Source organism: Cicer arietinum, chromosome 2 (assembly GCF_000331145.2).
Source record: "Cicer arietinum cultivar CDC Frontier isolate Library 1 chromosome 2, Cicar.CDCFrontier_v2.0, whole genome shotgun sequence".
Lineage (NCBI taxonomy): Eukaryota > Viridiplantae > Streptophyta > Magnoliopsida > Fabales > Fabaceae > Cicer > Cicer arietinum.
Window position 1 is genome coordinate 45,967,807 of NC_021161.2, and position 20,807 is coordinate 45,988,613.

Below are 20,807 nucleotides of genomic sequence, written 5' to 3' on the forward strand. Positions count from 1 at the left end.
ATCCCCATCTTTATATTTCATATTCACCAGCTTCCGAATCAAGAATGCTTTATTTTGCACATTCTTTCGATCATACAACTCTTTTAATTTTCCCCACATCTTGTTAGCATCTATTTCAGTTTCAACATGTGGATACACACTAAGATCCAACCACTACCTGATCAGTGCCACAACCTTTCTAGTCATCTTCTTCTTCCAGTCAGCGTCAGATTTATCTACGGGTTTAGCAGTGTCACTCTCAATAGGATCATACAAATCTTTACTGTATAACACGTCTTCCATGAGAGTCTTCTAAAATGTATAATTAGAAGAGTTGAGTTTAATCATATTGGGACCTTTATTTTCCTCCTCCATTTAAATGCACAAATCAAATAACCGAGCTCTAGATACCACTTTGTTGGGAAAAACCAGAGATAATTAGCGATAACTATCTCAGTAATGCGGAACATTTTTCCTCCACCTGTGCAGATAAATGGCCAAACAGAAAATACAATTTTAGAGCAAAAATACTTTGCAGAAAATTAAATATGAGACAAACACATATTTTAACGTAGAAAACTTCCCTCAAGTTGAGAGAATAAAAACCACGAGATCTAATCCAGTAAAACTTCCACTATAATAATTAATGGGTACACAAAGAGTCTTCGTAATAACAATAGGGAATATCAATCAACAATAACAACCTTATAACAACATTCCACTAAAGTGGGTATGCCAAAGTAACTCTCAGAGAAGATAAAACTACTCAAATTATATATTAAAGTAACAAACTCAGTGGTAGGAATAACATACTAATTTTGTAGATCAAACGGAACAAGTTTGATACACACCTGCTACCACCACCGGAACCAAACCCTTATTTTTCTTCTCTGGTAACCGTTCATCTTTCGTTGTTGTTTTTATGTGTATTCTTAAGAATTTCTAAATCCCTTGGGCCAAGCCCATTAAAATCTTTTTTTTTCTTTTTCTTTTTATTTAAATAATAATAATAATACTAGTAAAATTGGTGGGTTCCACTTGAGGAGTGAGCCCACCCAATAGACTTAGACCTAAAAAAATAATCATGGGTCAGACTCAGACATTTCAAAATTTGGTCTGACCAGATCTATTTCCATGTGATTGTGACTTTGCTTCGGAAAGATTTGTTCTACAAATAGAAGACCATTATTTATGGTGTATTAATTATTAATAATTATGTATTAATTATTAATTTATTATGGTATATTAATTATTTATGGTATATTTACGGAGTATTAACTATTAATTATCTAACGGTGTATTTATAGTGTAATAATTATTAATTATTTATAGTATATTATTATTTATGGTATGATGTATTAATTAATATTATTTTTTATGGTATAGATAAAAAATAAATTGGGGGAAATTTTTTTTAGAAAGTTTTCCAGAAACACACTGGAAATCTTTTAAATGAAGTTTTCCGGAGTACAATTTTTTTACTTTTGTATCGAAAATCTTTTTTAAAATTTTCCGGTAAAAACCTTATGTATCGGAAATAAGGTGTGTATCGGAATTTTTCAAAAATTATTTTTGGAAGTTTCCGAAAATCTTTTTTCTGGTTTCGAAAAAAATACAATGGTAAAAAAAAAATTTGAATTGATAAAATAATAAAAAAAAAATTGTGGGTATATTTGATATTTTTATAAATTTATGGGGTATAGATATAGAAATAGGAGTATAGGATAAAACTTTCAACTAATTAATGTTGAATTTAACAAAAAAAAATTAAACTTCTATAATATCTTTTTATGGATAACACGTTTTTAATAACATTATATTTAATAGAAAAATTATTATTGTAAACCATAATAATTGTAATGATAAAAATAAATAAAAATAATGTAATTTTTGAACACATTTATTACTAAAACTACTAATTTTTTTTAATATTTATGAAAATAAAAATTATTTTTTCCCCTCTTTTATCTTTATATATATACACCAACATAACATTGACATAACATATTTACAAGACAAGTTACTTTCTCTGTTTGCAACCCATGGCATATATACTCTTGTTTGTCATCATCTTCATTTTCAGCCTCCTTTTCATTCACCGGAGCACTCGCCGGCGGCGATACCATCTACCGCCGGGAAGCTATGGACTTCCCTTTGTGGGAGAGACTCTCCAGCTAATATCTGCTTACAAAAGTGACAACCCAGAACCGTTCATTGACCAGCGAGTGAACCGATACGGTCCAATCTTCACAACCCATCTTTTCGGAAAACCGACTGTTTTTTCGACTGACCCGGAAACGAACCGGTTTATTTTAATGAACGAAGGGAAGCTTTTTGATTGTAGTTACCCCGGTTCAATATCGAACCTTTTGGGAAAACATTCTCTGCTTCTTATGAAAGGTTCACTTCATAAGAGAATGCATTCGCTTACAATGAGTTTTGCTAACTCTTCTATTATTAAGGATCATCTTCTTCTTGATATTGACCGTCTTATTCGCCTTAACTTCGATTCTTGGTCCGACCGGGTTCTTCTCATGGAGGAGGCTAAGAAGGTTAGTCAAGCTACTCATTTCTATAACTTTTTTACCCTGTTTTTTTATTTTATAACATATCCTTTTTTTTTTTACAAACAACAATATGCAACTACCGTTAAAATATTTTTTAAGTGTCTTATACTTTTTTTTTTACTCATCAGGGTTTTATATAAACGTCTAAGAAAACTTGTCAAAATGTGAATTCTTACTTTTTTTTTTATTATAAATTTTAAAATAATAAAAATGTAGAATATATTTATATGTATATATTATTATCAAAATTTATTAAAATATAAAAGTTCAACTTTAAATCTTTGAGTATATTTACAAACTTTTTTGATGAGGATTACTTTTATAAGGAATATCTCATGGTTCGGGGTTTAGAAGTTATTGAAAATTCTAACGACCGTCGATAATATTCATAAAAAATAATAATTTATAATTTTTATTATTTTTATAAATAAAACGATGACTTAATTAATTGATTTAATATGAGATATATATTTATTTTTGTGTATTGTTATCGAATTTATATTATTTATTTAAGTTAATATTTCAATTATAAAAATTAAAATGATCATTAATGTCTATATTTTAAGAAGACGATTATTAATGTCTATATTTAAAAGACAACATATATAGTCGTTAAAGTTTTAAATAAATTATTTCATGGTGGACCGTAATCTGAATTTACCTAATTTTTATGATTAAATAAATTTAACTTGGATGGAGTAATTAAGTCGATTAAGCTAAAAAATAAAGTATATTATTCTATCCGGTAGAAAAAAGGAAAATAATCAAGCTAGGATGACTAATTTAATATGATCAAAAAGAATTAAGACTTGTTTAATTTGTTAATTTTAAAACTCGTTTATTTTTTTTTTATATAAATAAAAGTCTTTTATAGAGTAACTTTGACATTAAATGAATATGAAAATTAATTACGTTTCTAGTAAATATATAAAAAAATGCATTTAAGCAATAAATATATTTGAAGTTTATAACTTTTTCTTAAATGTAGACCAAAATATTTTTCAAATTTTGTTAATAAAAGGAATCCAAGGCAGTAGTAAAATAAAAATGTGTATTTCATGGTAATTTAAAATGATAAATAATATAACAAAAGTTTATATTTCGAATGACATAGGTAATATGAGATTGGTGAAATATAGTAGTAGCTACAATATTTTTATCGATAATTATGATGTTTCAAGAGTTTAGATTCTCTAAAATTATTATATGATATAGTAATTGAAAGATGGTTAAATTTAGAGATAATATTTCTCTATCTAAATTTGATAGTATTTAAAATTACAATTATTACACTGTTATGTGACCATTATTTTTTTTTTTCAATAGTTATAAAATTTTCAAATTATTATTTGTTGGTTTAAACTTTATACATGAGTGTTGTTTCAAATTATCTTTTTTTTCACTTTCCAAACTATCATTAAATGTATGTTTAAGTATATGACCTTATTCACATAATTTCCATGAATCATTGTAATTTCAAAAAAAAAAAAAAAAATTAAACTTCAATAAAATTATGGTATCACAAATTGAAATGTACACTCAGAATTTTTAAGTAAAAATGGATTAGTCGAGTTGGGGCCATCATCATATGGCACACTATTGATGGGTAGGGGCGCAAGAGGTGGCAGTGGACCAATTTTCTGCACCTCCCAAATTTATTTTGATTTTGTTTGTTTTATTTAATTAGTTAAAAGATCATGTGAAAGGTTGTCTCAGTCTTTATCCAATTTTGGATTTGATTAGTACTGATCAGGTTGATTAATCAATTTCTAAATTGATTATGTTGGCGTATGATGGTAATGGATCTGCGTTCGTTTGTGTCTAAGATTCTATGCTTTTAGTATAGTGTGTCTAATTCTATGAATAAATATGAGGCCTACATTAGCTAAATTGTTTATGTCCACACAGAATATAATCATTCCCTATATAAATTATAAACTATATAGACTATGTAGCATGCACATGTAGTATGAATTTGTGGTGTGTGCAACATGTTATTCATTAAATTATTAACATATTAATTATTCATATATAGGTTTTGTGTAAGCCACGTGTTAGCAATAGTGGTAGTTTGAAAGATCTTATTACTAATTTTGTTGAAATAATTTTAAAATTTTAGTATTGAAAATTTCTTTTTGACTAAAAAACAAATACTTGTATTTAATATTTGTTCTAAACATATAGTATCCGACAACGAAAAATTAACTTCACGTATAAAAAAATCAAAATCGTTAAACAATTACAAATATTTAAATTTAATTGTTTCTACTTTAAAAATTATAAAATAAAATTTATAATTTTTTAATAATATATATAAATATTTTACATTAATAGTATATGATTAATAAATTTTTGAAAGTTTTATTTATTTTGTGTAAGCGCATTACATATATATTTAATAATGGTTGTTTTTTGTGGCCATTATTAAGTTCGGAAATATAAAGTGATTATGAGTGTGGTGATGTTGTTGATTATAGTGTTGGGTTACTTGCAGATAACATTTGAGTTGACAGTGAAGCAACTGATGAGTTTTGATCCAGGTGAATGGACTGAAACTCTAAGGAAAGAGTATGTTCTTGTCATTGAAGGATTTTTCACACTTCCCTTACCACTCCTCTCTGCTACCTACCGCAAAGCCATCACGGTACGTACTTAACACACACACGTGCAATTTCTTGTTTTCTCCACCGCCAATATTAATATGTGTGGTCACAATTCACAATTTTTACGGGTATAGTATGTGATCACATATGTTTCAATTAAATGTCGTCAAAGTTTACTGAATTAGAACTGTTTAAAAATTAAATTGAATTTATTTTTTAATTTAAAAAATTATTTTTAATTAAAAAAGTGAATCAGTTTATTACTTTGAATTGAATCGTACCAATTTAACTTTGTTTTTCATTTTTATTTTTATGTAGGCTAAATTTTACATAATTACTTCTAAAAAAAAAATTCCGTTCAAATTTTTTGAAATAAAATTTGGTTCGATTCAGTTTTTTCAAACTAAAAACCAGTTCGGTTCAGTTTTAGTTTTAAAAGATCAGTTCGAAAACAGTTCGGTTATCAATTTTTATAAATCAGTTCAATTCCAAAATAGTTCAGTTCAGTTCGATTCTGCAGTCTGCTTCAATTTTTTGTTTTTTTTTTAATGCCCCTAATTTCATTTTTTTTAATGAAAATTGTATAGTTTAAATTTGATACGGTAGATTTTGACTAAATGGTTGAGATGTGACTCATCTACTAAGTTAGTGTTATTTTTCATCATAGGTCAAAGAGAATATAGAGACTTTAGAATTGAAACTGTAATCGTTGTTGGTTATAAATATGTAAATAATTTGATTATACGCGGTGACACTATAATTTATATTAGACTTATAATTATCATTAGATTATGTAGTGCTAATTAACTTATATGTTAAATTATGTAGGCACGAACAAAGGTGGCTGAGGCATTAACATTGATTGTGAGGCAAAGAAGAAAAGACAGTGTAATGGGGGAGACAAAAAAAGACATGCTTGGTTCATTATTGGCCTCCGGCGACCAATTTTCCGACGAGCAAATAGTTGATTTTATGTTGGCATTGCTCGTCGCCGGCTATGAAACCACCTCTACCATAATGACTCTTGCAGTCAAGTTCCTTACCGAAAATCCTCTAGCATTGGCACAACTCAAGGTACGAAAAACATTAACATTAGAAGTACTCATGATAAATATGTTTTTAACTATATATACAAATTAAATGATCATATTTATTTATAGTATATTATATTTCATGAGATATTTAAAAAATATTATTTATGTAGTTTAATCTAATTAGACAATAAAATCGTATAAAAAGAAATATATTGTCAATTTTTGACAAATTTTTAATTTTATATTTAATGAAAAATAAATAAAATGGGGGTGTTCTTATAATTAATTAATTAATTTTATTTGTATATTTAGTTAGGATAGTGGACCATATAGATAGATATAGCCCGAACTTTAGAAGTGAGAATTACTACACCCCACCACCGTGTCATGTGGTGTGGTCTCCTTTCATATCTCATTTTCGTTATCTGCTGCTCTCCACTTCACCCACCCTATCTATATTATTAGCTTAATTTTTATTTCAATTTTTCTGTTTTTTGTTATATAAAAAAATGTAACAATAATAATATTGAAAAAGAGATTTCACTAAAATTATTCAGTTACATTTGTCGGCGGAAATTTGAAATACTTTTATATGTAATTCATTAACTAGTACCGAAAACACTCTTAACATTTGACTTCAAAATATTAATTTGACACACATGACATATGTGTTGTTTTTTACGGTGAAAGACAAAAAAAGTAAGAGATTTGATGGCCGGTTTTGTTGGTTTTTGCACGTTTGATATTTGAACAGTTTTCAATATTCAACCATGCAGTTAAAGCATGTCCCCTAAAATTTTACACTGCAGTGAATACGGTTGAAAACTTGAAACTCATGCATTGGCTTGCACACAGCTACCATCAAAGAGGACTTATTATTTTCAAATTCTAAATTATACTAATTACTTTTTCATTAATAATATATTTATTAAATCAATTATTTTAAAATAGAGAATAAAATTCATTTATAAATATATTTTTTCAATATATTAATTAAAGATAAATATTGAGTAATTAGATTTAAGTAGTATTCAATAGTAAACTTGAAGTAATAAAAGACAAAAAAGATAGAAAGTAGTGAAATAAAGGCCCACTTCACAAATGTCAAATTTGTGGACCGGCCCAAAGTGCAGAGTCCTTAATTTTGGTGTCAGAGAAAAATGAGTAGAATTAGTTGATGGGCTTATGCGTCATTTCTGCTTTGTTGCAGTGTAGATTTATGTCTAGGGTCCATACTGTGCCATGAAAAATCGCGCTTTGCTATTTTCGAGAACCATTTTTAAGACCCAATCATGCAAATCCAATGAAACATTATTATATACTACCATTAATAAAATCCCACTCCATTAGTGGTTACATTTAGACTAAAACTAACTAATCTAATTATATCATATGACAGGAAGAGCATGACCAAATTAGAGCAAACAAGTCTTGTGAAGACGAACCGCTCGAGTGGACAGATTACAAGTCAATGGCATTTACTCAATGTGTAAGTTTATCTAAATTCAGATACAAATTAGTATTTTTTTTTTTCTCTTTCTATTATTAATTTTGTCCTCTGTTTCTTCTATATAGATTGTGAATGAGACTTTAAGAATCGCAAACATAATTGGTGGGATATTTAGGGTTACAATGCAAGACATCAATATCAAAGGTATTATGTAGGATTTAATTATATATGTAATGTGAATGTAAAATAATTAAAATAAAAAAATATATTGAATTTAAATTTTGGAATTGTAATAGGTTATACTATTCCAAAGGGATGGCAGGTGTTTGCGTCATTTCGTGCGGTACATTTAAATTCTGATTATTTCAAAGATGCCCGCACCTTCAATCCATGGAGATGGCAGGTAGTTGTTTTGTTAGTTACTAGAAATTGAATCTCAATCTTAATTAATACTTAGTTGAAGAATTCAGTTAATGTATTGAAAATTGTAGAAAAATTCGGAAGTATCGAGCCCTGCAAATGTATATATGCCGTTCGGAGGAGGGCCGCGATTGTGCCCCGGATACGAGCTAGCGAGAGTTGTACTCTCCGTGTTTCTTCACCGTTTTGTGACTCGTTATAGGTACTATACAAGCACAACATTTAATACATTCTCATCTTTTTTCTATTACTTATAATTCATTTGTTTCAATTATATCAAACAGTTGGTCTGCAGAAGAAGATAAGTTGGTGTTTTTCCCAACAACTAGGACGCAAAAGAGGTATCCTATCATACTGAAGCGTAGACTGGAATCAAAATCAACTTGATTATTAGTGACCTGTGCTGAGAGAATAAGAAAGAGCACCATCAGGTTTAGATGAGTTTAATAAGTTTTAATGCTTTTTAAATAAAAACAATAATATATTTTAATGTCTAATATAAGCAAATTAAACTAGTTTAGTGGTTTTTGTGTTTCTTTTTTATGGTTATAAGTTGTCTTGCTAAATCTATATATGGGAGAATGAAAATGAGGGTGCCAAAGATAAACCCTCGTTACACTGTAAATAATAATAAAATGAGGGTGGAGAATGAAATGGTTGATTTTCTTTTACAATTGATTGATAAATAAATAAATAAATAAAGCTGCCAAAGCATACTCGTTGTTTCTTTCTTCAAGTTAAAAAATTACAAAGAAAAAATAAAAGCGACAATTCCTTTATTTGGGCCAAGTATTACAAAGAGGTTGTGTGTTGCACCTTCACCTACCATAGGTCATTTGTTCTTAAATTATAAATAACTAAAGAAAATATACTAGCTTAGTTTAGTTTTGTAACTTTAACGCGATTAATTCGAATATTTTCAAGGACAATTATAAATTAATTTATAGTGTTACTTTGACTAATAATAATAATTTTTTTTTATCTTTTTCCAATTATTTTAAAAGTTAAATATCTATGTTTTTATACATATTTTATAGATAATTTGTCATATTTTAGGTTAAAAATCATTAAAGAATATCTGTAAATTTAATTATTTTTAACCAATTTATTAGCGAAAAATTATATTCTGATTATTGACTAGTGATACTTTTTTATATGGTTTATATGTGTACTATAAGTTCAAGTAGTTCGATTGATGGTTAAGAGACACTTAACGAGATTTAAGCAAAAAATCTTAGGTTCAAACATGAAAAACTAAAGTATATTAATTTTTCTAACATTTACCAATAAAAATAATATGCAATATAATTTTGTTCTAGTTTTAAGTAAAAGATATAAAAAATACAAACCACTAATGAAATTCATATTTGTCATTAATTACTAATTAATTAGTTGATTAGTGAAAGAACATATTCTACCTAATTGATTATTAAAAAATGTTTGTATTTTGTATGATTTATACATGTGTATTACAATTTTATTCAATTTTTGATGTAGATGATATTGAAAAAACTTAATAAAATACATATTTATATTTTAACTAATTGATGAGTGAAATATTGTATTCTATCTAATAGAAAAACATTTCTTAAGTGTATGGTTTATACATGTGTATTATATTTTTGTTCAAATAGTTATGCATTGAAAAAATTTAAGCACTAATCAAATACATCCTTATCATTTAACTAATTCATTAGTGAAATATTGTCTTCTAATTAATAGACCTATCAAAAATCTTTATCACGTATATAATTTAAACTGTAAATAATTATTAGTATATTATAATTTTATTGAACTTTTATTTTGAAAATATTTAAAAGAAGCAATATAAATCAATACACATTTTCCTTTTAATATTTTATCAGGGCTGATCCAACACGTTATGAGGCATAAAGCGAAATGATCAAACAAAATCTTTTCAATATTATTATTAATATTTTTATTTATAATTTTGATATTTCGCATTTTTTTCAACACTACAAAAAAAACTTTTATTATCTACGACAGATTTTGGCTTTTGGCTTTACTTACAGTATAGCCGTGGGGTATTTAATAATTACTCACAGAATAGCTATGAATACGAGTCTGTAGGTAAATTGCTCGTAGGAATTATATTACCTACAGAAAATTGATAGGTGACATTTACTTGTAAGATTTCCGTGGGTAATTTACTTACGAAAATGTTATGGGTAAATTACCCACAAAAATTTCATGGGTAATGTCAAACTAAGAAAATTAATGTTACCAACGTTTCCCATGGCATATCCGTGGGTAATATCAAACTAGAAAAAATAAAATAAAAGTTCTAATACACGCTTTCATCTGACTTACATCAACTAAACAACAATATCACAATTTACATGTTAAAAATTACTTCTTCATATATATGACTAACATCATTAAATCCAAAAGTCTCAATAAAATATGAAAATAAGTAAACTGTGATAATACTCTAGAAACAAGCAATTTTCTGTGTTTGACACTTGTTTCATTAATAACCAATTCAAGTGTACTCATCAGAACCAAAACATACACAATTTACAAGAAAAATTATGTCATAGCCTAAACTACCTCTTTGAAACTAATATTCCCACTATTAATAATCTAATCATAATTATAGGCTTTTCCTGAAAGTGTAAGGTGATATGGTAAGTACGTGTATACCAACAAATTTTTAACTACTTACTATTAATGAATTCCTTCTAGTAACAAAAAAAAGACGAATGTGTTTCTTAGAATATTAGGATTTTCATGTATGGCAGTATATTTTTCCAGTAAAGCTTACATTGTACTTCACAAAAATAAAGAGGCTACAAACTGTTTGGCTCTAACAGCACTTGAAAGTTAGCAAATGAAAAATGAACAAGTAAATGATAGCGTAACAAATTTTAGGAACACTAGGCAGACTAGCAACTTGTTAATTAACAACTACAATCAATACAAAATTGAACCTGCAAAATCGAGCACCAATAACAATTAAATAAAAACCAAACATCACAGCTAAATTATCAATGATAAAGACACCTTGCCTATGATCATAATATATAGAACACCTTACTTATGATAAAGACACATTGTCCCTAGGGCCTATTTTTATGTATATGGTCAGACTATATAGAACAACTGCATGCAGCAAAATAAATTCACAAAATGTACCAGAAATTTACCACTAAGTTGAGTACCTCAAATTCAAATGCCCTAGTGTTCTTCCACTTTTCCTACCACTTTACCACTAATGTTAATATCTTGATCACCATGACACCAGTGGTTTCATCCTTACCATGGATCCTATGGACTTCTCTTTTAATAATAAGAAACAAGGTATCATTCTTTGGAGTATTGTAGTAGATTTAGGATTGCTTGTAAAACTGCTGATAGCTCTATTAGATACTCCTTTATTCATTTGTTCCCACACAGCAACAACTTGAGTCTTTGCTTCTAGCAATACTAGGAGAATATTAGCATGTTCATTAGCGACAATAACCATAAATCTCCAAAATAGACATAGTCAAAGTTATCTTAACATACAAAATGAAACCAAAAGTCCCAAAACCTCATCAGTACCATCCAATTTTTCCTAAACTCCAAAAACATGTTGAATTAGTAAAAAAAAAGTTAACAAGCAATAATATTAAGAAGGAGAAGTATTTACTAGACAATAAGCTAAATCCAAGAAACAAACAGAGATGAATATAGTGAGCAAGTGCACCTTTCACTCTAAATAATAATGAGCATAATGAGATTGTTTACACACTCACTTTCCCATGCCCTTGCCCACACCAGTTGCTTGGAAAAGATATGTTGCCTGTTAAGACAAAATGAATAATTAGACTTCACATATGTAACTTAAGCATAAAAAGAAAGTCCTCTGAAGGAATTGTACTCTAATAGCTTGTGCATGTGCTCTAACCTTTCTGAGTATCTGCTTTTCTTTTTTATTCAAATCCAAGGTATAAGGAAATCGACAAGAAGCTTTTAGCACAAACGCAACTAGCTGACACTCTTTTTTAATTAAACTCAAATTTAACCACAACTTTAATTCAGAACTTGTCCATTATAACTATTTCTTGTCATGGTTATTGTATTTAACAAAAGTCTCAAAACCTCACTGGTAACATCCAGTTTTTCCTAAACTCCAAAGTCCAATCCGTATGTTGTAAACTGTCATATTATTTTTATTACCAACCAAATGAACACGAGCATAAACAAAATCAATGGGTTCACTCAACAAAAAGGAAAAATACAGAGAATAAAAAAGAACTCAGCTTTAACACATACACATGCACAAGTTAGCAAGCAATTTCTAAAAAACAATCACAACTCCGAAAGTAAGAAACATATTAAATAGCAAAAAGAAAAATCAGCCAAGCTTCTAAGTTACTTGCAAATGCACGAGATTAAATAAAAAATACAAATACAAATCCCTGAACGAACACACTCAAATCGAACAAATCAGAGTGAGATATTCATTATAAATTACTGCTAGTTATAGAAAATACCTGAGAAAATAGATAAGAAGCGGCACAACACAACAATGATGGCGAGGTCGAGAATAGCTTTGATGGTGTGAACCAGAGCTGTGGTTGAAGATTGAAGGACGGATTTTGGGAGTGACGGTTCGCGCGAATCAGATATTGATTTCGATGCAAAAAAGAAACACAACAAATATACTTAGATCAAAGAAGACACAAATCAATGAAAGACGGTTAAGTTCAAAGAGAGTGGAGCGTCGCAGATCATAGAGAAAAATTGTAGATCTGAGAGTGAAGGACAAATAATATCGATCAAGAGTGATAACGTGATTCTGAAAGCAATAGATATCGACTTGTTAGGCGAGAGCTATGGAGAATGAGATCTTGTTTTTGGAGAAAGTGTGTGTTTTGAGAGAATGAAAACCCTATTTACCAGTTTTGAGAAAACGAGAGTGTGTTTGAGAGAAGAAGGTGAAAATGTTTCTATTGGAAAAAATAAAATAAAATATTCTTTAAAAAACTAAATTAAAATTATGCATTTTTACATTACCCACATACTTAGAACCTTGAGTAATTTTCCGTAGATATACATACATTTTCTTGTAGTGACCCTTTTACAAAGCTTTTTGTAAAAGCGCTGTAAATTGAAGCGCTCTCACATAGCTTTTACAGCGCTTTAAACACAAGCGCTTTAAATCTTGCAAAATTTAAGTGGGGCGCATTTTTTTTTTCTTTACCCATAGACTTTTTTAATGTTATCTACGGAATAATAGTCGAAATTAATTTATAAAAAAAAAAAAAAACAAATTACTTTTTAATGTTATCTACGCAACCCTTTTACAACACTTTTTGAAAAACGCTGTAAATTGAAACGCTATCTCATAGCTTTTACAGCGCTTTAAACACAAGCGCTGTAAAAATAACATGAATAATTCTCGCAAAATTTAAGTGGGTTGCGCTTTTTTTTTTCTTTACCCACAGACTTTTTTAATGTTACCTATGGAATAATCGTCGAAATTAATTAAAAAAAAAAACAAATTATTTTTTAAGCAATACACAAGGTTTTTCCGTAGAAAAAAACTAATTTACTCACGGACTAACATCCGTGGGTAATTTTTCCGTAGGTATACAAATGTTTTCTTGTAGTGCGATGCAAAATCATTTATCAAATTATTTTAATCGATTGCGTTTAATAATATTCTTTCAATCGATAATAAAGCTAATCTATTTAATCTTTCTTGTGACATCGTTGATCATAGATAAGATTTAATTAATTTGAGTTTCGAAAAACTTATTTATGCTAAAGCGATAGTTACATGAATTGTTAACATTATTCTATAAGCAATATATGCATTTGGAAAAGAATCTAACTTTCTTATATAATTATGTATGTCAATTGGTGTATCATTTTTTATTACATTATCTCTCTTAAAATTTTAAATTCTACAAATAACTTTAATCCACCAACGTCCAAGTTCTTAAAATTTTAAATTCTACAAATAACTTTAATCCATCAACGTCTGAGTTGTTCTTATGTTTTAAAGAACGTTCAAGGTTAATGCAATTTCTTTTAATTTTTTATTATCCAAATGATTTTAATTTCTCAATATTAAATAGAAAACCAAACATATTTGCATACAATTGAAATTGTTCAAATCTACTTAGAAGCAACATAGATTCAACAAGATTAAAGATAAATATTAGAACAATAGAACCTGATCAATAAGATATTATTTGAAGAAGAAAAAAAATACTTCTAGTTTCTGCTCCAGCAAAAATAGAAATGGTTGATTCAGCTACAATTGAAAAAAAAAACTAATAATTTAGAATATAAATATTTGCTTAATACTTAACAGATGAAAAAGTGACGAATAAATTAAAAACATATACCTCAATATATTATGACCACTTACAAGAGCTAATCACACACACAAAATTTGAAATGAAAAAAAAATCAAGCAAGGAATAAGGAATTAGGGTCATACCAAGGTTTTAATATGATATTTTAAGAGACATTTTTAGTGAAAAATAATGCATTTAATATAAGATGCTTTTTAGTAGTACATTGAAAATATCTACATTTTTATACGTATTTTATAGATAATTTATCATATTTTAGGTTAAAAATCATTAAAAAATATCTGTAAATTTAATTGTTTTTAACTAATTTATTAGCGAAAAATTATATTCTAACTATTTGACTAGCGATGTTTTCTCTATATAGTTTGTATGTGTACTATAAGTTCTGCGTAAGTAGTTTGATTGATGATTAAGAGATACTAAACGAGATTTAAGCAAAAAAAATCTTAGGTTCAAATATGAAAAACTAACATATATAAATTTTCCTAACATTTACCTATAAAAATAATATGTAATATAATTTTGTTCAAGTTTTAAGTAGAAGATATTAAAAATACAAAGCACTAATGAAATTCATATTTGTCCTTAATTACTAATTAATTAGTTGATTAGTGAAAGAATATATTCTATTCTAACTAATTGATAAAAAAAATTGTATTTTATATGATTTATACATGTGTATTATAACTTTGTTCAATTTTTGTTGTAGATGATATTGAAAAAACTTAATATTAATAAAATATATATTTATATTTTAACTAATTGATGAGTGAAATATTGTATTCTATCTAATAGAAAAACATTTCTTTAGTGTATGGTTTATACATGTGTATTATATTTTTGTTCAAATAATTATGGAGAAGATATTGAAGAAATTTAAGCACTAATCAAATACATCCTTATCTTTTAACTAATTCATTAGTGAAATATTGTCTTCTAATTAATAGACCGATAAAAAAATCTTTATCACGTATATAATTTCAACTGTAAATAATTATTAATATATTATAATTTTATTGAACTTTTATTTTGAAAATACTGAAAAGGCGCAATCTAAATTAATACACATTTTCCTTTTTTTTTTTGTATATATATATTTTTCTTTCAATTAATTTATTTGTAAAATACTATCTTATAATTAACTGATTAGTGAATCACATTTATCTCTGTAAAGTTTATATACTAAATTATAGTTAACGAATTACAGTGTTATTCAAATTTTATTTTGAAAATATAAAAGAAGAGAATATCAATAAAATATATCTTTGTATTTTAGCTAATTGTGGGCGAAAAATAAATAACTATGTTAAAAATAGCACTCAATTAAGAAGTCTTTGAGATAGAATTTATTTTGGATAGTTAATTTCAGTTAGTGTTGTAACTACTTTAGTTTGTTACAAGCAAGATCGACAAAAAAGATATAGAACTCAAAAATTAGAATGCAAAGCTGTAATTTTGTAAACTGTGAAAAACTGACAACATAAGTACATAAATATTGTAATCATTTTCATCTCATTATAAGTTATAATTTAAGTCAGATTCAATCCCTCAGATGTAGGAGTTAATCTCTAAACTGAGTTAACAATTGTGTGTATTCATTTTACAATTGAAAGACTTAAAATCTGTTAATCGAAAAACGGAGAACGTTATCTATTTTTGCAAACTAATCATTCTCCATTTTATTTTACAATCTGTGTTTTACAGAAATCAAAAACATTCTTTGTTTAATGACTAATTAATCTCCATTTTCAATATCAAAATATAGCATGGAGAGAGGGGAAGTTAATTTTTCTCATGCTACATGCGAGATTAACAAAGAGAGAAGTCTAAAAAAAGTTATTTAAGATTGAAATTTTAAATTACTTTTATGCCCTTAGTTTATCTTTTAATAGAATTTTTTATTGGAGATAAATGAATAACTTCGGTAATAGATAAAAGGTATAATTATTTTATTCCTTTAATTTGTTTTTTAGTTTTATTTTAGTTTATTAAATATTTTTTGTTCCGTATTGATTCATTAACTATACTTTTGTTAAATTAGCCATTTTCCGTTCATTTATGCAAAAACGTTGAATTTGATCATTTTATTCATCTCGCTCATCTATAAACCTTGTAAATACATAAATTTATATCTTTCAATCTAAATATCTATAAAATTCGTAAAACCTATGAACTTCAAACCCAAAACCTTTTCCAATCCATGACTTAAAAGTCAAATCTATAGTATTTCAAACACATAATAAAGAAAAGATTTGTTGATTCAAACACATAATGTAGGTGATGATATGATAATTATTATTTTTTATTCTATAAAAAAACTTAAAGAATAGATTTGTTGATTTACAAGAGAATTCTAAAGAAGAAAAATAGATTTTTTATTATTATTTTTTTATTTTTCTAAGTTTGAAATGTTATGAGTTTGAATTTATAAGTTATGAATTTAATAGTTTATAAGTTTGAAGATCATAAATTAGATGAATTTTTTGTATTTTTAGATTGAATGGGATCATAAATTTATACGTTTATGAGTTTGGAGATGCGTGAGATAACAAAACTTAAATTTTTTGACATAAATTAACTGTTGACTAACAGAAGTATAGTTAAAGATTATAAAAAAAATAAGAAACTAATAGAGTAAATTAACGTACTTAAAATATTTAGATATATTTTGATTGGTCATTTTTCTCACTTCATATATTTTTAAATATTTAAAAACTTAGGTGCATTTTTTGATGTTGTGTTGTTGCTTAATTTAAAATATGAATAACCAAGCATCAGGATTCCGGACATCTCAATTCTATTTATAATATATTAAATCAATTCTTAATTTTTTTGCGCTGACACATCATCTATACATGTATCATGTAATTTTCTTTGGTTCACATCAGTAAAATATCCAACGCGTCAACCTCCAAATTCTACATTCTCTTTGCCTTCGTTTATCTACATTTCTATCAATCTTTTGTTTTTTGAGCATGTACTACCTCTTTTCTTCATTTAATTACAGTTTATTATTTTGGTTAGGGCCGACCCAACACGTTATAAGACCTAAAGCGAAATGATCAAACGGAGCCTTTTCAATATTATTATTAATATTTTTTTAAAAATTGATCTTTCGCACTTTTTTCGATGCAAAATCATTTATTAAATTATTGTGATCGATTGCGTTTAACAATTCTTTTTCAATTGATAATAAATCTAATCTATTTAATATTTCTTATGACATCGTTGATCTTAGATAAGGTTTTATTAATTTGAGTTTTGAAAAATTTATTTATGCTAAAGCAATAGTTACATGAATTGTTAACATTATTCTATAAGAAATATATGCATTTGGAAAATAATCTATCATTCTTATGTAATTATGTATGTCAATTGGTGTATCATTTTATTCTTGTATTATCTCTCTTAAAATTTTAAATTCTACAAATAAATTTAATCTATTAACGTTTGAGTTGTCCTTATGTTTTTTGAAGAACGTTCAAGGTTAATGCAATTTTCTTTTAATTTTTCATTATCCAATGATTTTAATTTCTCAATATTAAATAGAAAATAAAAAATATCTACATACAATTTAAATTGTTCAAATCTGCTTAGAAGCAACATAGATTCAACAAGATTAAAGATAAATACTAGAACAATAGAACCTGCTTAGTAAGATACTATTTGAAATGAAAAGTTTTTCTAATTTCTGCTCCAGCAAAAAATAGAAATGGTTGATCATGCTACAATTTGAAGGGAAAAAAAACTAATAATTTAGAATATAAATATTTACTTAATACTTAACAAATGAAAAAGAAACGAATAAATTAAAAACACATACATGAATATATTATGACCACTGACAAGAGCTAATCACACACATAAAATTCGAAATGAAAAAAAAAAAAAAATCAAGCAAGGAATAAGGAAGTAGGGTCATACCAAGGTTTCAATATGATATTTTAAGAGACATTTTTAGTGAAAAACAATGCATTTAATATAAAATGTTTTTTAGTAGTACAACCAACACATGTATCAATTCAAATAATAATTATTCTAAAAATTGGAAATTAAAAAAAAAATTGAAGGCTTTTTTGTTTCGTTAAAGAGTTTTTATAATATATCATTGGACTTCTGTACCATATAAAAATTAAAATAAATAAAAAATATTTTTTGGTGAGACCTAAAGCAAGCAAGGGCTTTAGGTACCTCTTGTTTGGGCTGACTATGGATTTGGATCATATAGTTCATAACATTAGATTTCAATAATTTCATTCCTTAACTTCTTCTTACATAACATATTTGTTTTGCCACAATAAAGATCTTTATGTAGCCAAAATCTTCTATTTATAATATATATTAAATCAACTCATAATTTGTGTGCTATGACACATCATCTATACATATGTCATGTAATTGTCTTTGTTCCACGTCAGCCAAATATCTAACGTGTCATCCTCCAAATTATACCTTCTCTTTACCTTATTTTATCTACATTTCTACCACATTTTGTTTTTTTTGGGCATGTACTACCTTTTTTCTTCACTTAATTAGAATTTAATGTTTTGGTATTGCATTCATCTTCATATGACCATATAGTATCATAATATCACATTTCAATAATTGCATCCGTTAACTTTTCTTACATAACATAACTATCTTCCATAATTTCTCATGAGCTCACTATTCTCCTCCAATTGTAATACCATTTTGAATTCATGAACAAATGACGTTCAAACTAACAACTAACATTTGTCTATATAAATACCATGGTGATAGGCTATTGAAATCTAATTTTTTTCAACATGTGTTATTAATAAATTATACATGAATATTACAAAATATAATATGATGACAAACTCAAAATATTATTTGATTTAGTCATTTTTCTCTAATCAATTATCATTTAATGTGTCTTTGTGTACACACCATTATTTATTTATTTATAAATTGTACACCATTATTAATGATTCCAAAATTAATGTTTTCACATACATTTTCTTTTAAATCATATATTGTTCTTCTTCCTTTTTCTGTCTACTCCAAAGAAAATAGATGGTGATATCATGAATATGGATACTAGATTCTTAATAAATACACTAACTCAATAAAAATTACATTTTATCTTAATTAGATAATATGAAAGAATCACCACTTTAACATTAAAAATTGTAAAAAGTTATGAATATAGTTGAAACTAACAATATAAAATATAGTTGATATTGATTTTAAAAAGATTCAATAACATTAATCTCTAAAAACAATTATTGGAGACTAAATTGACAAATAAAAAACGACTAATGTAATCAATCATTTAAAATTTTGAAAAATTATTTAAAAAATATATTTATTTTATCGATTATATTAACAAATCATCTAATTTAATATTATATAGAATCCACCCACACAAAATGCGGGTAAACATCTAGTTTGTCTTATTAGCAGATTTATCACTTTTCAAGATATTTTATCGTTTATGCCACATTAAACTGAATGCTATGAATTTATTTGCATATTCATCTTTTTCAATTTTAACAACTTTAAATTGTACTATTTGTTAATCATAATTTTTTTTAGTAAAAAAGAATACTGTACAAAAAAATATAAAAAAATACACTTAAAAAACACATAAAATTTGTCATTTTCAAAAATCACACATGTTTTTGAAAGTGTATTTTCGAACATCTTAAAAAATACTTTAAAATAACACAATATTTACGATTTATTTTTCACCTGTGTACACGTGAAGTCCTAAGTTCCACCCCAAAGAAACATGATGTTTTGAATTTTTCTGTTTAGGTGATGCTAAAGAATATTGGAAAGTGGTAAATCATCCGTTTTCTTGATTTTGTTTCTTCACCTCTAAATATAATGTCATAAGTTAGAATTCAAACCGCTAAAATTTGATAAAAAAAACTAAAAAATTGAGGGATTAATTGAATAATCACCTTAAAAGGTTGATAAACTCATTTATGATAGAATTTGACTACTCTACCAAATTTCTCTCGTGACTCTCAATGCTTTCATCAATTTTTTTCTTCACATTTTTTATCTTTCTTTGATACTTAGTCTATATCTCTCCTTCATATTGTAGAGAAAACTCAATTTTAAAATAATATTTGTAAATCATGTGATGAGATAATAAAAATAGTAATACAAAAAAAATATCAACATTTTATATTGTTAAAGTCTTGTGACTGATTTACTATATTTTCCATTAACAAAAATTATTATATTTATTCATGTCTTTTCAATTTTAGAAAAAATATTGAGAATCAAAACAAAAATACCTTATGGCCGTTTACCAAAAAGAAATCAAACACTTTTGTAAACTAAGATCAGCAAACAAGTGTTTAAATTTTTAAATATTAAAAACTGAAAAACAACTTTTTGCGAAAGAAATCAAATCGACCCTTACATCCACCAATCCATATAACTGT

The 20,807-nt window shown here is 26.6% G+C and overlaps 1 protein-coding gene across 1 annotated transcript; it reads left to right on the plus strand.

Moving 5' to 3' along the window:
- Nucleotides 1-1,998: 1,998 nt before the first annotated feature.
- LOC101502086 (3beta,22alpha-dihydroxysteroid 3-dehydrogenase) lies at nucleotides 1,999-8,727 on the plus strand. The gene is made up of 8 exons (XM_004490928.3): nucleotides 1,999-2,531; nucleotides 5,041-5,190; nucleotides 5,978-6,223; nucleotides 7,583-7,672; nucleotides 7,759-7,837; nucleotides 7,930-8,036; nucleotides 8,125-8,255; nucleotides 8,338-8,727. Exons 1-8 carry the CDS (start codon nucleotides 2,022-2,024, stop codon nucleotides 8,438-8,440), a joined length of 1,416 nt encoding a protein of 471 aa, XP_004490985.1. The 5' UTR covers nucleotides 1,999-2,021; the 3' UTR covers nucleotides 8,441-8,727.
- Nucleotides 8,728-20,807: the final 12,080 nt, after the last annotated feature.